This window comes from Chlorocebus sabaeus, chromosome 20, assembly GCF_047675955.1.
Source record: "Chlorocebus sabaeus isolate Y175 chromosome 20, mChlSab1.0.hap1, whole genome shotgun sequence".
In the NCBI taxonomy this organism is placed as follows: domain Eukaryota; kingdom Metazoa; phylum Chordata; class Mammalia; order Primates; family Cercopithecidae; genus Chlorocebus; species Chlorocebus sabaeus.
In genome coordinates this window covers 83516672-83530873 of record NC_132923.1, presented here as the reverse complement: position 1 = coordinate 83530873, position 14202 = coordinate 83516672, and the positions used below count along the sequence as shown (strand labels likewise).

General features: G+C 54.0%; 1 protein-coding gene across 13 annotated transcripts in view; it reads right to left on the bottom strand.

Moving 5' to 3' along the window:
- LRP8 (LDL receptor related protein 8) overlaps nucleotides 1–14202 on the bottom strand; it is an 85479-nt gene that overhangs the window by 28530 nt on the left and 42747 nt on the right. For 3 of the 13 annotated variants that reach the window (XM_007978706.3, XM_007978698.3, XM_007978704.3), the window contains exons 4-9: nucleotides 10030–10158; nucleotides 6155–6541; nucleotides 5092–5214; nucleotides 2060–2098; nucleotides 679–798; nucleotides 480–605 (exon numbers count right to left, since the gene is read on the bottom strand). In XM_007978706.3, coding sequence (XP_007976897.2) covers nucleotides 480–605; nucleotides 679–798; nucleotides 2060–2098; nucleotides 5092–5214; nucleotides 6155–6541; nucleotides 10030–10158 — 924 coding nt within the window. Of the gene's footprint in view, nucleotides 1–479; nucleotides 606–678; nucleotides 816–2059; nucleotides 2099–4153; nucleotides 4275–5091; nucleotides 5215–6154; nucleotides 6542–10029; nucleotides 10159–14202 lie in introns of all 13 variants that reach the window. The other 10 variants (XM_007978699.3, XM_007978705.3, XM_073007296.1 and 7 more) reach the window with 6 other exon arrangements.

Below are 14202 nucleotides of genomic sequence, written 5' to 3'. Positions count from 1 at the left end.
GAAACTAGGTGAGGAACAGGCAGGGACTGTAAGCAAGAATGGGAAAACTAGACAAAGAAAAAGGCAGAGATTTAGGACAGAGACAGGAACTTCAAGAAAAAGACCCAATGCAGAACTCTCAGGGCTGCCGCCGGTTCATTCTCTTTCAGCAGCCTGCCCTGCTCTGCCTCACCTTTCAGAGTGCACTGTCCCTTTAAAGAAACACGGCTATTGCTGCTGTTCCCAGTTGGGTCAGCCCGCTCCTGTCTTGGACTGTAGTCTTATCTCCTTAATAAACCTTTGGCTTATGTTACTAATTGTCTCTTGGCTGAATTCTTTCTCCCAAGCTAGACAAGGGACAGAAGATTCCTGTGCTTCTCAGTAACACAAACTGCCTTCTTGTGTGTGCGCACATGTACACATCCACTCCTCACATGTGGAAGCATGCTGCTTCCTATATCCCTTTCAGAGCTGCCCCTCTGCCCTTGGGGTGTCCTTACCAGCAGCCTTGCAGTTCTTGGTTAGCAGGTCCATCTCGTAGCCAGGGTAGCACTCGCACTTAAAATAGCCCTTGTAATTGACACAGATCTGGCTGCAGGCATCTGGGTCCTTGCATTCATCAATGTCTGTGGGGAGGAGCAGGGGTCAGAACTGGCAGGAGGATCTGCTTCTGCTTGGGGGTGTGGGAGAAGGTCTCACCGCCACAGGTCTTCTGGTCCAGGAGCTGGAAGCCTGCTGGGCACGTGCATTCAAAGCCAATCTTGAGGTCAGTGCAGATGTGTGAGCAGCCGCCATTGTTGTGCAGACACTCGTTTAGCCCTGGGGAGGGACATGGACTCCTGAAGGTCCAGGAGCCCAGGAGGAGTGGGGGCAGGGAAGGCGTGGGACCTAGAGCAGAAGCAGAGCCTCGGGCAGTGGGACTCCCACAGAGGCAGGAGGGCTCCACAACCTCACTGAGCCTCAGCCTCATCTACCAGGTGTTCTGGGCAGGAGGTGGCACAGAGAGGGCAGGTCCCTACTCAAGGCCAGACACAGAGACAGGGTAGAGTGGAACCAGAACTCAGGTCCCCGGCCTCCCAGCTGGGGCTCTGTCCACCACCAAGCTGGAGGCAGCTAGGCCTTCCCCAGTGGCCCAAGGTCTTTCCTTTCACAAACATGTTTCTTGCAGTGCCTCCTTCCTTGTGACCTCAGAGTTGAAGGGGCCTGTATGTGTCACATCCAACCCTCAGGATACCCTAAGAATCCCTTCCAAAATGCTCCACTTAAATATCTCCAACCTCAGGAAGCCCACTTCCCTCCTGAGGCAGCCGGCTCCACTGTGGACCAGCACTGCCTGCTGAGGCTTCTGCTTCTGCTCCCAGCTCTGCTGTGTGGGGTTAGCCAGGGTGCACAGGCTTCCTCAGAGCCTCCTTAAAGCACTGATATCTGGTCTCCTGCCATCTGGGTGCCTTTCTCTGGACTCACTCCATCTGTCGATGTCCCTCTCTGGACAGGGCCCAGAGCTAGTTTGCCACCCAGAAGGAACCTGAACAACACAGAATGCCCCCTAATGTGCTTGTGGTTATTTAAGACTCCTGGGCCTTTTTTTTTTTTTACATGGAGCCATTGCTAAATCAATTCTCTCCTTTCATGAACTAATATGATGGGATTTTTCAACTCCTCTCCTCTCAGCACCTGTCCCTGTTCCTCCATCTTGTCATGGGCCTGGTCCCAGGATTACCACCTGCTCCAAGAGGTGAAGGGATGCCCGGAGATCATCTGTTCTGGCTCCCCATCCTCCACTCCCTCACTACCTTCTGTCAGGGTCTTAGGGGAGGTCAGGGAGTCCAGGACCAATGCTCTCACAGCATCTCCTGAGCTTTAGAGTCACAGAAGGTTAATTCCACAAGCCAAGGGGAGGTGCCGCACCCCTCTGCCCCCCAGGCTCATGCACTGCCACTCCAGCCAAGCCAAGCAGTGCTGAGCTGAGCCAGCCATGGCCATGCATGTAGCTGGTCTGAGCTGCCCACCCCAGGCCATGCACAGCTATGGGGTGCCCCCACTTCCAGCCTGAGCCATGCTTAGGGAATAACCCCTTTACCCCTGGGCCTCCTCCTGTTTCCCAGGAATGTTGGCGGAACTGAAAGAACAAGACCACAGCAACCCCATGACTGGGAGACCCACGGATGACTCAGCCAGACCCAGCCCTGGGAAGCCCCAGACCTTTGGAGGTGGGCTGAGCCATGGCAGCTCCCACCTCCAGGAATTTTTCAGTCGCTCGGAGCCCTCCCTGACCTCTCCTTTCCTGTGTTATTCCCTGAGCACCATCCATTCATCTGTCCTCCCACTCACCCACTGCCCCCATCATGCATCCACTCGCCTCCTTCCTCTCCTTTTGCAGGTAGCAGCAACCCAACAATTCTATTTACTGAGCACTTGATGAAGTGGCATGTGTAGGTGGGATGGCCCTGAAAGGGGAAAGGGGAAAGGGGAAAGGAGAGAGCTCAAAGTGACTGGCTTCTGATGAAGGAAGGCACAGAGTTCTCCAGGGCTCAGGTAGGTGAGGGGAAGAGAAAGGAGAGCAGGTCTGCCCCTGTAGCCTTTACCCAAATGTCTGCAGGGAAGTCTCCAGTCCTTCTTCATTCTACCTAGCCTGGGTGTGATTCCGCTGGGGAGCCAGGAGAGGAGGGGGATGAGGTAGAGTGGTGCAGAGGGGCCAGAGTAGTATTTGCAGCTTCCTTCCATGGAAGGAAGAAGTGGTGTCACTGCACACACCTACATGCACACACCTGCATGCACACAACTACATGCACACATACTAGCTTATGTGCAGAGCACAGACAGTCCCATGGACTCCATAAATACATTCACACATACTTGGGGTCACACATATAGATGCATGAATGCAGTTCCCCTGCTTTACTCAGAGAAGAAGACATGGATACAGACACCGGCCTCTCACCAACACAGAGACAGAGGCCACACGCAGACACAAGCTCGTGTGTACATACTCCTCTTTGGTGTGTCATGCAAATTACGGGAGAGAAGAGAGGGTTTAGTAGGATAGTAGTCCCTGGCTACTCCAAGTCTGGGTGTGGGGGGAGCTAGGCTTAGTAGCTCTGGCTTCCCTGTCTCTTTTTCCACAAGTTTCTTCTTCTGGGACTTCTCTTGGCAGGGCCTGGAGGCAGAGGGAGTATCTGCCTCCTGCCAGCTCAGGTAGAAGCTGAGTCACTTTCATTCAGCTACTCTTCCTTTCACAATCAGTTTTTTAATCTTCAAAAGGGGGAGGAAATATGATTTTCCTGGGAAGCTCCAGAGGATGAACCTCCTCTAAGCGCCCAGGAGGGAGGTGCTGAGGAAACAGTCTGCCAGGAGGCAGGAGAGGGAGGGACTGACCTAGGCTCTGTCCTCCCAGGGCTTCTCTGTCAAATCTCCCTCAAGCCCTGACCTGGGAACAGTTAAAAAAAAAAAAAAAAAAAAGACTCATGAACCTTCCTGGAGTCCACACTGGGTTTCCAGCATGTTCTCTGGGAGGCCCACCCTACCTAGAGCCTGGAGCCTCTGTTCTTTCTAGCCTGAAACCCACCCTGACAGCTGTAGCCGACATCAGGGCAGCCGCTTCCATCCAGGTCTCCCTTTAGTCTGGCCTACAAGTCTGGTCTCTCCATCAGGTCTGAACTCCTCAGGACTTAGGATGATGCCAGCTCCTGCTGCAAGGCCTGCCCTACTCCCACGCAGGTATGGCCCGAGCAGTGGCCCTGGGATATGCTTCAACTGGCTGCCTGCCTGCTGTGCCCACCTCTTCCTCTGCTGGGTCTTCTGCAAGCGGCTAGAAGACCTCAGAGCCCAGGGCCCTGGCTAGGTCAGCAGGGCAGGAACACCGAGGAACAGAGAAAGTTCCAGAAGGTCTCAGAGGTCTGAACGGGGAAGGAATGAGGAGAGGCCAAGTTTGTGAGAGAAAACGTAATTTTTTAGTACCTGGGATGGACAAGCTCTTAGCACTTTGTAGAGATGTAGACCAGAGGCCTGGGGATGAAAAGCCCCATGTGAAGCCATAGGACAGCACATGAGTCCAAAGAGAGGGTCAGAGCAGAAATTGTCAGGGCAGGGGGCACTGGAGGGCCTCGAGCCCAGATACCAGGAGAGGGATGGCAGGAGACTGAGTCCAGCCAGTGGGCGTAGACAGGCACTACACCACACTTTCAGAAGCTCATCCGACCAATCCCGGCAGTCCCTCTGCACATCACACACTTTCCTGCCGTCCATGCGCTCGCCACTCTTACACTGAAATCTGCGGGGACCCTCACAAGGTGACTCTGTTGGGCTGGACAAGAGAGTGGACAGTGCCTGTGAGACTTTGGACAAGAAGGGCTGGGCTGGGCTGGGGCCCACAGGAGGCAAGTAGAGCTCCAGTTCTAACCCCTCACAGGTCTCTGGAGGGTGGCCCAGGATAGACAGGTAAATCCAGGACCTGAGGAAGCTCTGCTCACAGGACAGGATCCCAGGGATGATTAGGAGGCTAAGCCTCATGTAGCTGGGCAGGGCTGTGGGGATCTGCGTCTCATCTTGCAGAACTCAGGTCTTGGGAGGGACCAGGCAGCAGCTCTAGAGAGACCTTAGAGGCTGGATTGACCATCTCCTGGGGGGACCTTTGCCCCATGGACCCCAGAGAGGGGAAGTTGCCACACTGCCCAACCTGTTATCCATTCCCCCAGATGACTAGTGAAGGAGGGTCCCTGCTCCTGCAGAGGGCAGGTGGGGGCCAGAAGAACCATCTGAGAATTAAAGGGGGTCCCTGGGGAGCAAGACTCAGCCTCTGCTCAGCCTGGGAACTAGTGAGGGAAGCCACTCAGCAGCTGGGACCTGGACAAGTGGTGGGGGCTGGACTTCCCAAATGCCCTGTCATGTAGCCCTAGGCGTCTTTCAGCTTTGACAAAGTCCTTACAAATCCAATTCTGGTGCCACTAGGACCCCATGGGAAGGGAGCCAGGTGATTTAGGGGCAAGTGGTGCTTTGGGGGAAAATGCTTCTTGGAGACCAAGGGAAAACTCCTTCCAACTCTGCTCTCTGGAGAGTCACCAGAGCCCAGGGCATCCTCACAGAAGATGTGTTCTGTGCCCTGACCACACGCACCCTGTAGGCAGCCAGCTTCATCACTCCCATCCGGACAGTCCTGCTCCTGGTTGCAGCGCTTGATTGCAAGGACACATGTCCCATCCCCACACTGGAACTCGTTCCCATGGCAGGTGCCCAGTGCTGCCAGGAGAGGGCAAAGGGAGAGGATCAGAGTCAGTGTGGTGCTAAGACAGTTTCCCCACCACCCCCATCCCCATGCCATAGCCACCCCTGGCAAAAACCGAACCAGTGGCTGAACTTAGGAGTCCTCAAAGGACACCCGGCCAAGGCACCTCAGTGTACAGATGGGGAGACTGAAGCTCAGAGAGGGGGAAGGCCTTGCCCAGGGTCACACAGCACTCTGGCTGGCAGATTCAGGACTAAACCCAGGTCTCTTGTTTCCCTGTCCCTGCCTCTCTCCAGGGCCACTCCTCAGAACAGACACACGACCTTCATTTGAGTCTTGGTGCTCATTACTTAATGACATCATCCATTTGGCAAACCTTCCTGTGCCAGGTGCTGTGCTGGGAGGGGTGGAAGTGGGGGTGGGAGCCCAGAGACTCCTGAGAGCCGCCTCATCCTCTAGGAGCTCAGGGTGCAGAGCGGGGCTGAGGAATGCTCAGATGGGGACATAAGTGTGAGATGAGCTGTAAGAGAAGGCTGCTGGAGACCTGCCCGGCAGAGGGACCCAGCCCAGCTGGGAAGGTCAGATGAGTCTAGGCCAGGCCTTGAGGAATGAGCAGGCCTAGCAGGTAAAGAGATGGGAGGAGCTCCTGAGCCTGCCAGGTTTCTGGGTAGAGGGGTTGGGGGATGGGAGTGGGAAGTACAAGTGGGAGGAGGGCTCACAGCACGGACACAGGTACCAGTGGAGGCTTCTGGAGTTAAACCTGAGCTCCGCAGCCCGGCAGTTGCATGAACTCAAACAAGTCACTTCACTTCTCCCAGCCTCGGTCTCCTCTGTAGTAAACCCAGGTAATGTATTCAGGTAAGGCAATGAAAGGAAGCCTGCACCTGGCGGATCGGGATCGGGTAGCGGATCCGCAATCCCTGGGCGGGGCTGGGCGGTATGGAGGGGGCTTACGGCAGTCGGCCTCGTCGGATTTGTCTTTGCAGTCGCGGTCGCCGTCGCAGCGCCAGCCCAGGTGCACGCACTCGCCGCTGCGGCAGGCGAACTGGGCGGCGGTGGCACAGGCGGCGGGCGCAGACGTGGCCCCGGGGCCCGGGCGGCCGCAGAGCTCGGCTGCCTCGTCCGAGCGGTCCTCGCAGTCAAACTGGCGGTCGCAGACCCAGCGCTCCGGGATGCAGGCGCCGCCGCCATCGCGGCCGCAGCGGAACTCGCGGGGCCCGCAGGCCGGGTCTGCACAGCCGCGCTCATCGCTGCCATCACCGCAGTCGTCGTCGCCGTCGCACACGAACACGGCGGCCAGGCACGAGCGGTTGCCGCACTGGAACTCGTGCGGGGCGCACACTGCGCGGGACAGAGAGCAGGTCGGCCCGCCGACCCCCTCCCCGGCTGACCTGGGGCCCCGCTGGTCCGGCTACAGGGGTTCCGACCCTCACCCGGGGGCCAGATCAAGTCCCTTTTGGGGGCTGAATGGTGGACGTACAGTTAGGCACAGCGAAGGCGGGCTTCCAACACGGACATGCTAGGTGACAGGCAACACACCTGCCCTTCGTGAGCCCCCCAGGCCTCACTGGGTAAATGAGCATGAGCATGGTGGAACTAGGAGGGGCATTCTGAAACCTTACAGCACTGCTTGTCTTGAAGGACCTTGTGATGGGCCCAGGACATGATCTGTTAAATGACACTGACCCTTCCCGGGGACCAGGGTCTGGGGTTGGCTCTTCATAGCATAGCGATGCATAGCATAACCTGCACTGTTCCACCTGAGTCCCCTGGCCTGGTATCCAAGGCGTCTCTTGGGTCAGTACTGTGGCTCCATCACCTCACTCCTGAATGTTCACAGCTCCGGCCATGCTAGACCATTTGCTGGGCCCAGTGCATAGGCTCCCACCTCCAAGTCTTTGCTCAAGTTGCTCCATCTACTGGGAACCTACTTCTTGCCCACCACTGTCTCTACATTTTGCAATGATGAGTTCTTATCTTCCAAGGGCCCAAATTCCACCTCTTCCGTGACACTCTGGTGTTTCCCTGCTTGGGAAATCTCTGCCTCTGCCCTCGTTTCTGAGCCCCTCAGTCGCGCAGGCATCTGAGTTTCATGTCCTTTTCCATCTGCCCCATGAATCCACACTGCCTAAGGGTGTCCCTCCTTTGTCCTAAGGGCCTGGTACAGAGCTCCCTGCAGTGAGTGGGTGTGGAGTGGATGGAACTGGTCTTGCCCAGGTATGAGGTGTAATTATGGGATGTGCAGTAAATAAGCCTCATAGCTCTGCCTGGGGCTCTGGGCTTCTCTCTGATAAGCTAGTCTGAGCTCAGCGGCCGGGATGAACTTAGAGACCAGCCAGCCCTATTGCCAGATGGGGAAACTGAGGCCCAGAGAGAGGAGCAGCTTGCCCAGGGTCACACAGTCCATGACAACAAGAGAACCAGAACTCAGGTTTGGGGCTTTTCTTTCCTACTCTGTCTCCTCCTTTTGGCTTTTCTGGTTTTCTCCTCCCTTCCTGGAGTTTTTCCAGCAGTTTTTCAGGGCAGTGACCTCCTCACTTCCCTCCCTCCTGTGTGTTCACACACAGGCCAAGACATGGCCCTGGGGGGCCCTGGTGGGGCATGGCTGTGGCCAAAGGTGATGTGGTGGTGGCAGCACCAGATCTTTCCACGTGGGGGCGCCCAGAGTCTGTGTTTTCATTTTCTGATGGAAAAATGTGAATTTTCATTGTTACTGAAGATAAAGAGTGATGTCTTCAGTTTCACCAGGTAGGTAGCTCGTGTCATGCATTTCTGACAGCTCTACCAAGTGTCTGACAGTTGTGTTTTTTTTCCCCTCCGGGACTTTTGAGACACTGTGGCATTAGTGGAAAAAGCACATGCTGCTAGTGCCACTGCCCCTCAAGATTACACTGACACCTAGATGAGCTCCCTTCCTGCCTGTCCCCTCCCAGCTTGTGCATGTGCAGGGAGGGCGGACTCACTGCTTTCTGGGAGTTCCAATGGGAAGTGCTTTTTTTTTTTAAATTTTCTTTTTTGAGACGGAGTCTCGCTCTGTCACCTAGGCTGGAGTGCAGTGGTACGCTCTCAGCTCACTGCAACCCCGCCTCCTGGGTTCAAGTGATTCTCCTGCCTCAGCCTCCCGAGTAGCTGTTACTACAGGCACGTGCCACCATGCTCAGCTAAATTCTTTTTCTGTATTTTTAGTAGAGGTAGAGTTTCACCCTGTTAGCCAGGATAGTCTCAATCTCCTGACCTCATGATCCACCTGCCTCGGCCTCCCAAAGTGCTGGAATTACAGGCGTGAGCCACCACGCCCAGCCCTAATTTTTAATTTTACTTGAAGATTTTGATAGCAAGGAAGTGCTCCTTCATACTGAGTTTTCTCTGAGGTTTTGGAGCCAACAGTAACTTTTAAGATCCATATTCTCAGGCCTACATAGCCCCAGAGACCCTACTCCTAGCATTCACAAATGGAAGAAGCTCAGAGAGATGAGGGGTGGGAGGACTCCTTCTCCTCTGCCTAGGAGGGTGGGAGCTGTAGCACAGAAGCCCAGTAAGACCTGACACCCCTGTCTCCCATAATTAATGGGGAATGTTCCTATTCCAACATGCCCTAGTTGGAGAAGCTCCCATCCCTTGCAGTAGCGGCCTTCATATTGGAGGAATCATCTGATTATGGGGGTTGGTAAAGAGGAAAGAGGATTCTCATTGGCCAGTGAGTCCCAGCAAAATTATCACAGCTGAGGAAGTGAGCCAGTGCCATCACTGGGACTTTGAAACTACTGTTCCCAGCCAGGATCTCCCTCCATACCCAGATGCTTCCTGCTTCAGACACATCAAATTCCAGACTTAGAATCTTAAAGTGCAACTACTCAGACACCTCTGGAGGAGATGGCATTTTCCCTGGGCCAGGAAAGATGGATAGGATGCAAATATAGAGGCTGGCAGAGGGGAGTAGGCAGCAGTGACGGGCAAGTGCCTGGCAAGCCCTCCAGGGTGACCGCCCATATCTCAGCCCAGCTGCACAGCCCAGTAGCGACAGCCAGTCTGTCTCTCCCATTAATCATGTGTTCCCAGAGGGACGACTGTGTAGGATTCACCTCACTGTCCCTTTCAGAGCCTGGCTTCAGGCCTGGCACACAGTAGGTGCCCCTCGAATTGAAAAAGTAAGGCCTGGCCATGCTCCTCACTGGCCCAGGCCCTGCTGGCCTGCTCCCTGGGAAGGAGATAATCCTGTGTTTGAAGCTCAGTGATGTGGAACTGTCCCAGTGGCCACTTCCATCTGTCCCTGCCGAGGCTGCTGAGAATATCTTCTCTGCCCTGTGACGTTTGTGCTCAAATCTGATATTTCAGCAACAGTCGTCCTTGACACCTCAGGAATCCGTCCCCCTCCCCCCAGCACTGCTGGCACTCTGGCTCAGGCCACCACCATTTCTCCATACAGTACCCTCCCTGGTCCCCCTGCCCTTGCTCGAAGATTGGCAGACTTGTGGGATGGATGAGCAGATGTCAGACATGGTAAAAAAGCTCATGGGCTTTGCTGTCCAGTCCTGAATCTGAATCTTGGTTTCATCACTCAGCCCTGGGTACTTTTCCTCCCTTGTCTGAGCCTCAATTTCCTCACCTATAAAATGGGGATGATAATGGCTGCTCATGAGGTGCTTGTGAAGATGAAAGAAGACAATGTCTCCATAGTATCTAGCCATTACTAATGTCCTGATCCTTATCCTTTCCTCTCCACCTACCAAGCCCCACGGGCAACTGGGCCCCTCCCCAGAAGTGGCTGTCACTTCCTGAGGCTGCCTGACCATGCTTGGCAGACCCTGGGGATCTGACCCCAGACTCACAGGTAACACAGCCGGCCTCATCCGCTCCACCCTCGCAGTCCTTCTCCCCGTCGCAGCGCCATGAGGCAGGTACACACTTGTGGCTGGTGGGTCCACAGCTCAGCTTCTCTGCAGGACACACCTGCTTGGCTGTGGAGACAGACGTCCATGCATAGCTTAGCCAAGGGGGACACAGGGCATGGTGCCAACCAGTCCAACCACCCTGTTCCAGCCATCTGGTCCAAGGCCCTAGGAGTCCATCAGGGCTCTCCTGGCCCATATCTCAGTTTCATCAGCTGAGAAGAAGCCTCTGTCTGTCCCAGGAGTTTCCAAATCCTAAATCTGACCCCACCACTTCTCTACAGAACATCTTTCATGGCCCCCTGGTCCCTGGCCCTCAAGTTCCTCTTTTTTTTTTTTTTTTTTTTTTTTTTGAGACGGAGCCTCGCTCTCTCGCCCAGGCTGGAGTGCAGTGGCCAGATCTCAGCTCACTGCAAGCTCCGCCTCCCGGGTTCACGCCATTCTCCTGCCTCAGCCTCCCGAGTAGCTGGGACTACAGGCGCCTGCCACCGCGCCCAGCTAGTTTTTTGTACATTTTTATAGAGACGGGGTTTCACCAGGTTAGCCAGGATGGTCTCGATCTCCTGACTTCGTGATCCGCCCGTCTCGGCCTCCCAAAGTGCTGGGATTACAGGCTTGAGCCACCGCGTCCGGCCTCAAGTTCCTCTTTAATCCATTGACTCCTGCCTGCCTCTCCTGGCCACACCTCCCATCCCTCCAAACCTCCACTTTAAGTTCCGGCAACATGGAGCCACCATGCCCTGCACTCATCTGTGTCATTTCCCAGCTGTGTGCTCTTAGGTGAGATATGTCCCAGCTGGGCCTCAGTTTGCTTTCCAGATCAGTGACTCCATGATTGGAACCTGTAAATTTAGAGGGTTCACCAAGGCCCCAACGGCTCCAATCGGCCCGCCTCTAAGCCCCCTCCCCGAGTGATGGTGCTGAGCCTGCTGCTGAGAACAGCTGCTGCATAGCAGGGCCCAGCGGGACTGCATAGCTATAATTACTGCAGCCGCAATCAGAGGCTGACTCAATCAGGGGTCTGAAGCCCCAGGGTTGAATCTCAATTTGGAAGAAAGAATGAGAACCCTATTCAAGGCTGGGGACAGCTCTTATCATGAGTTTCTGCCGGACCCATGTGACAGGCTCAGCCAAGGCAGATGCATCTCAGACCTCTGTGGCTGGCTCCCGACAGCTTTCCAGAGTGTGCAGGAGGCCCGATTTCTGTGGTCTCTAGGACGTGTCAGGCATGGTGCTAGACGCTTCCATTTAATTTTCACAATAAGCCAGCAGGGTGAGAGGATTATGTGCTGGCCTCCAGCATGGAGGTGGAGAACATGGGCTCTGGAGTCTGGCTGCCTGGGTTCAAATCCTAGTTCACTCACTCACTGACTATGTGACCTTGGCCAACAATTCTTATCTCTGTGCCAATAAAGTGGGGATAATACTATCCCTCATAGGATTGTTATCATGACTAAGTTAATGTCTGTAAAGCAAGCACCTAGAAGAATACCCAGCCCAGTGCTTACTAAATGTTACCTATTATGATTATCCACACATAACAGATGACTCTGAATTTTGCTTATTCATTGAGTATTTGAGCACTGCTGTGTGACAAACATGGTGGTAAGCACTAAGTTCTGGTCACAGAGCTGGTAAACAACAGCGTTAGGATTGACTGAAAGTCAGCTGTGTCTGATGCCGGAGACCTGGCACAATCCATTTCCCCCCGGAGGCAGTGGGCTACTCATGCCTCACCCTCCATTTTGCTCTCTGATCTCAGACCAGTTTCTCCTCTTCCTATTTCTATAGCTGGGATGAGAGACCACAAGGGATATAGAAAAGGGCACAGATGAGTTGAGGAGGGGGGCAGGTATCTGTGTCAAGGTCCCCAGACCCCACTACTGCCATGGGAGAAGAGTACCTTAGGCCCTTGAAAGTGAGGTCCCCAAGGTTATCCCTAGGAATGTTTTCATGAGTACAGGGCAATTCCTTGGGAATACAGGATTCCTGGGATTCGTTTTCACAGAAATTTCCCTTGCTCGAGGATTGGCAGACTTGTGGGATGGATGAGCAAAGAACTGTCAGGTTGAGCTCTGGAAAGTACTGACACTCAAAGGCCTCTTATAAAGGCCACCTTGGGGCTGCAGTGCAGGGTGGTGAAGGGAAACTGGGAGTTGGGAGATGGGGTCCTTCCAGGGTACCTCTATCACTAACACTGCAGGACCCCAGGTAAGCACCTCCCCTCTGGGCCCCACTGGAACACAGGAAGCTGAAGCTGACCAGTGCTTTGCTGGGGGTCCTCTCATCAAAGGATGGGGGGTGAGGGAGCTACTGAAAGTGCAGGTTCCTGGCCTCAGCTCATACCGGCTGAATCTAGACTTCTAGGGCAGAGCCTAGGGATCTGCATTTTCGTAACTCCCCACCAAAACCCAGGTGATTCCCATGCACCTCTATTTGGGAACTCCTGGGTTAGTTACCATTCTGCAAGCATAAAAGACACGGGATGTTTCATCTCTTTTCAATTCACTACCATAAAAGCGATACAGATGTTCCATATACTTGCAAGCCCCTAAGACAGCAATGGGAAGGAAGGTCAAAGCAACTACTTATCCCTAAGCCAGGCCTCAGGAAACAGAACCTCTCAAGGAAGTAGGAGGGGACTCCCAGTTTTTGAACACCTACATTGTGTCAGGCTACGGTGTGTCAGGCTACATTGTGTCAGGCTGCTCTGTGATGAGAATTTTATATGTTTTCATTTCATTCTGTCATGGTCTGATCGTCGGTATCCCCTGAAAATCCATGTTGGAACTTAATCCTCAATGTGATAGCATTAAGAGGTGAGGCCTTTAGGAGGTGATGAAGCCATAATGGTACAGCTCTCATTAATGAGATTAGTACCCTTAGAAAAGAGGCCAGGGGGAGCCTCCTTGCCCCTTCCACCATGTGAGGATGAAGCAAGGAGGTGCCGTCTATGAGGAATGGGCCCTCACCAGACACTGAAACTGCCGGTGCCTTGATCTTGGTCTTCCTAGCCTCCAGAACTGTGAGCAACAAATGTCTGTTGTAAGGTAAGCAGGCCCTGTGGGCTGCCAGTGCAAATTCCAGGGGTGCCATTTACAAAGGTCACCACATAAGTGGCATACCCAGAGTACAGCAGGGCAGCAGTCCTGCATGTAAGCACTCCATTTTATAGATGAGGAAACTGAGGCTCAGCGAGACCAAGTAACTGGCCCAAAGGTGCACAGCAGGCGAGAGACCGAGCCTGGGTTCCTATGACTAGAGCCTTGCCTGTCCATCAAACCCTACATGCTCCAAAACTATCCCCAAACTCTCCTCCCAAAAGCCCAGGTGACTGAAAGGGCCCTTGGCTGTATGCTTCACCTCCAGGGGCCTGGGTTCTACAGACCCCAGTGCAGCAAGCAGCTGCTTGAACTTTTAATGAATATTTATATAGTTAATTGCATAACCTTTCAGCAAGGACAATGATTAAACAATCTGTCTGCTTCCTTTCTTTATAATTAATAAGACATTTGCTGTGTCCCTAAATAGACAGCTCTAATTATAGGCTCTCGAGGATTCAGCAGTGCCTGATAACAGCCCTCCTCCCTCAAAGAGCCAAGGCTCTTGGCATGCAGCACTTGAGAGGCCTCAGAGGTCACATTGATGAACACCCTTGGAGTGGCAGGAGACCAAGGCCCAGAGAGGGGAAGGGACCTGCCTAGGGTCACACAGCTACTGGCAGTTGGGTATTCCAATTCCTGTCTCTCCTGGAACCTCACTGTCCTTCCTGTGTTGTAGCTTTCCCCCAAAGGTAGGACTGGAGCCTGGCTTGCAGGGTCCTATGTCAGGCCTCTCCACTCCACAGTCCTGGGAAGTTGGTCTGGGTAATTACTGACACATGGTATCACCCTATGAGTGGATATTATTACCTCTATTTTATGAATGAAGAAAGTAAAGCCCAGAGAGAGTAAGTTGTTTGTTCAAAGTCTAGTGGTGAGAGGCAGATCTGGACTTCCATCCCAGGTCCAAACACACTGCTTAACTTACTGCACCTAATGACTGCACAAGAGAAAAGCAGATCCTGTTGGTCTCCCTGGCACCTCTGGCCTGGAGAGAGGTCACTGGAGGAAG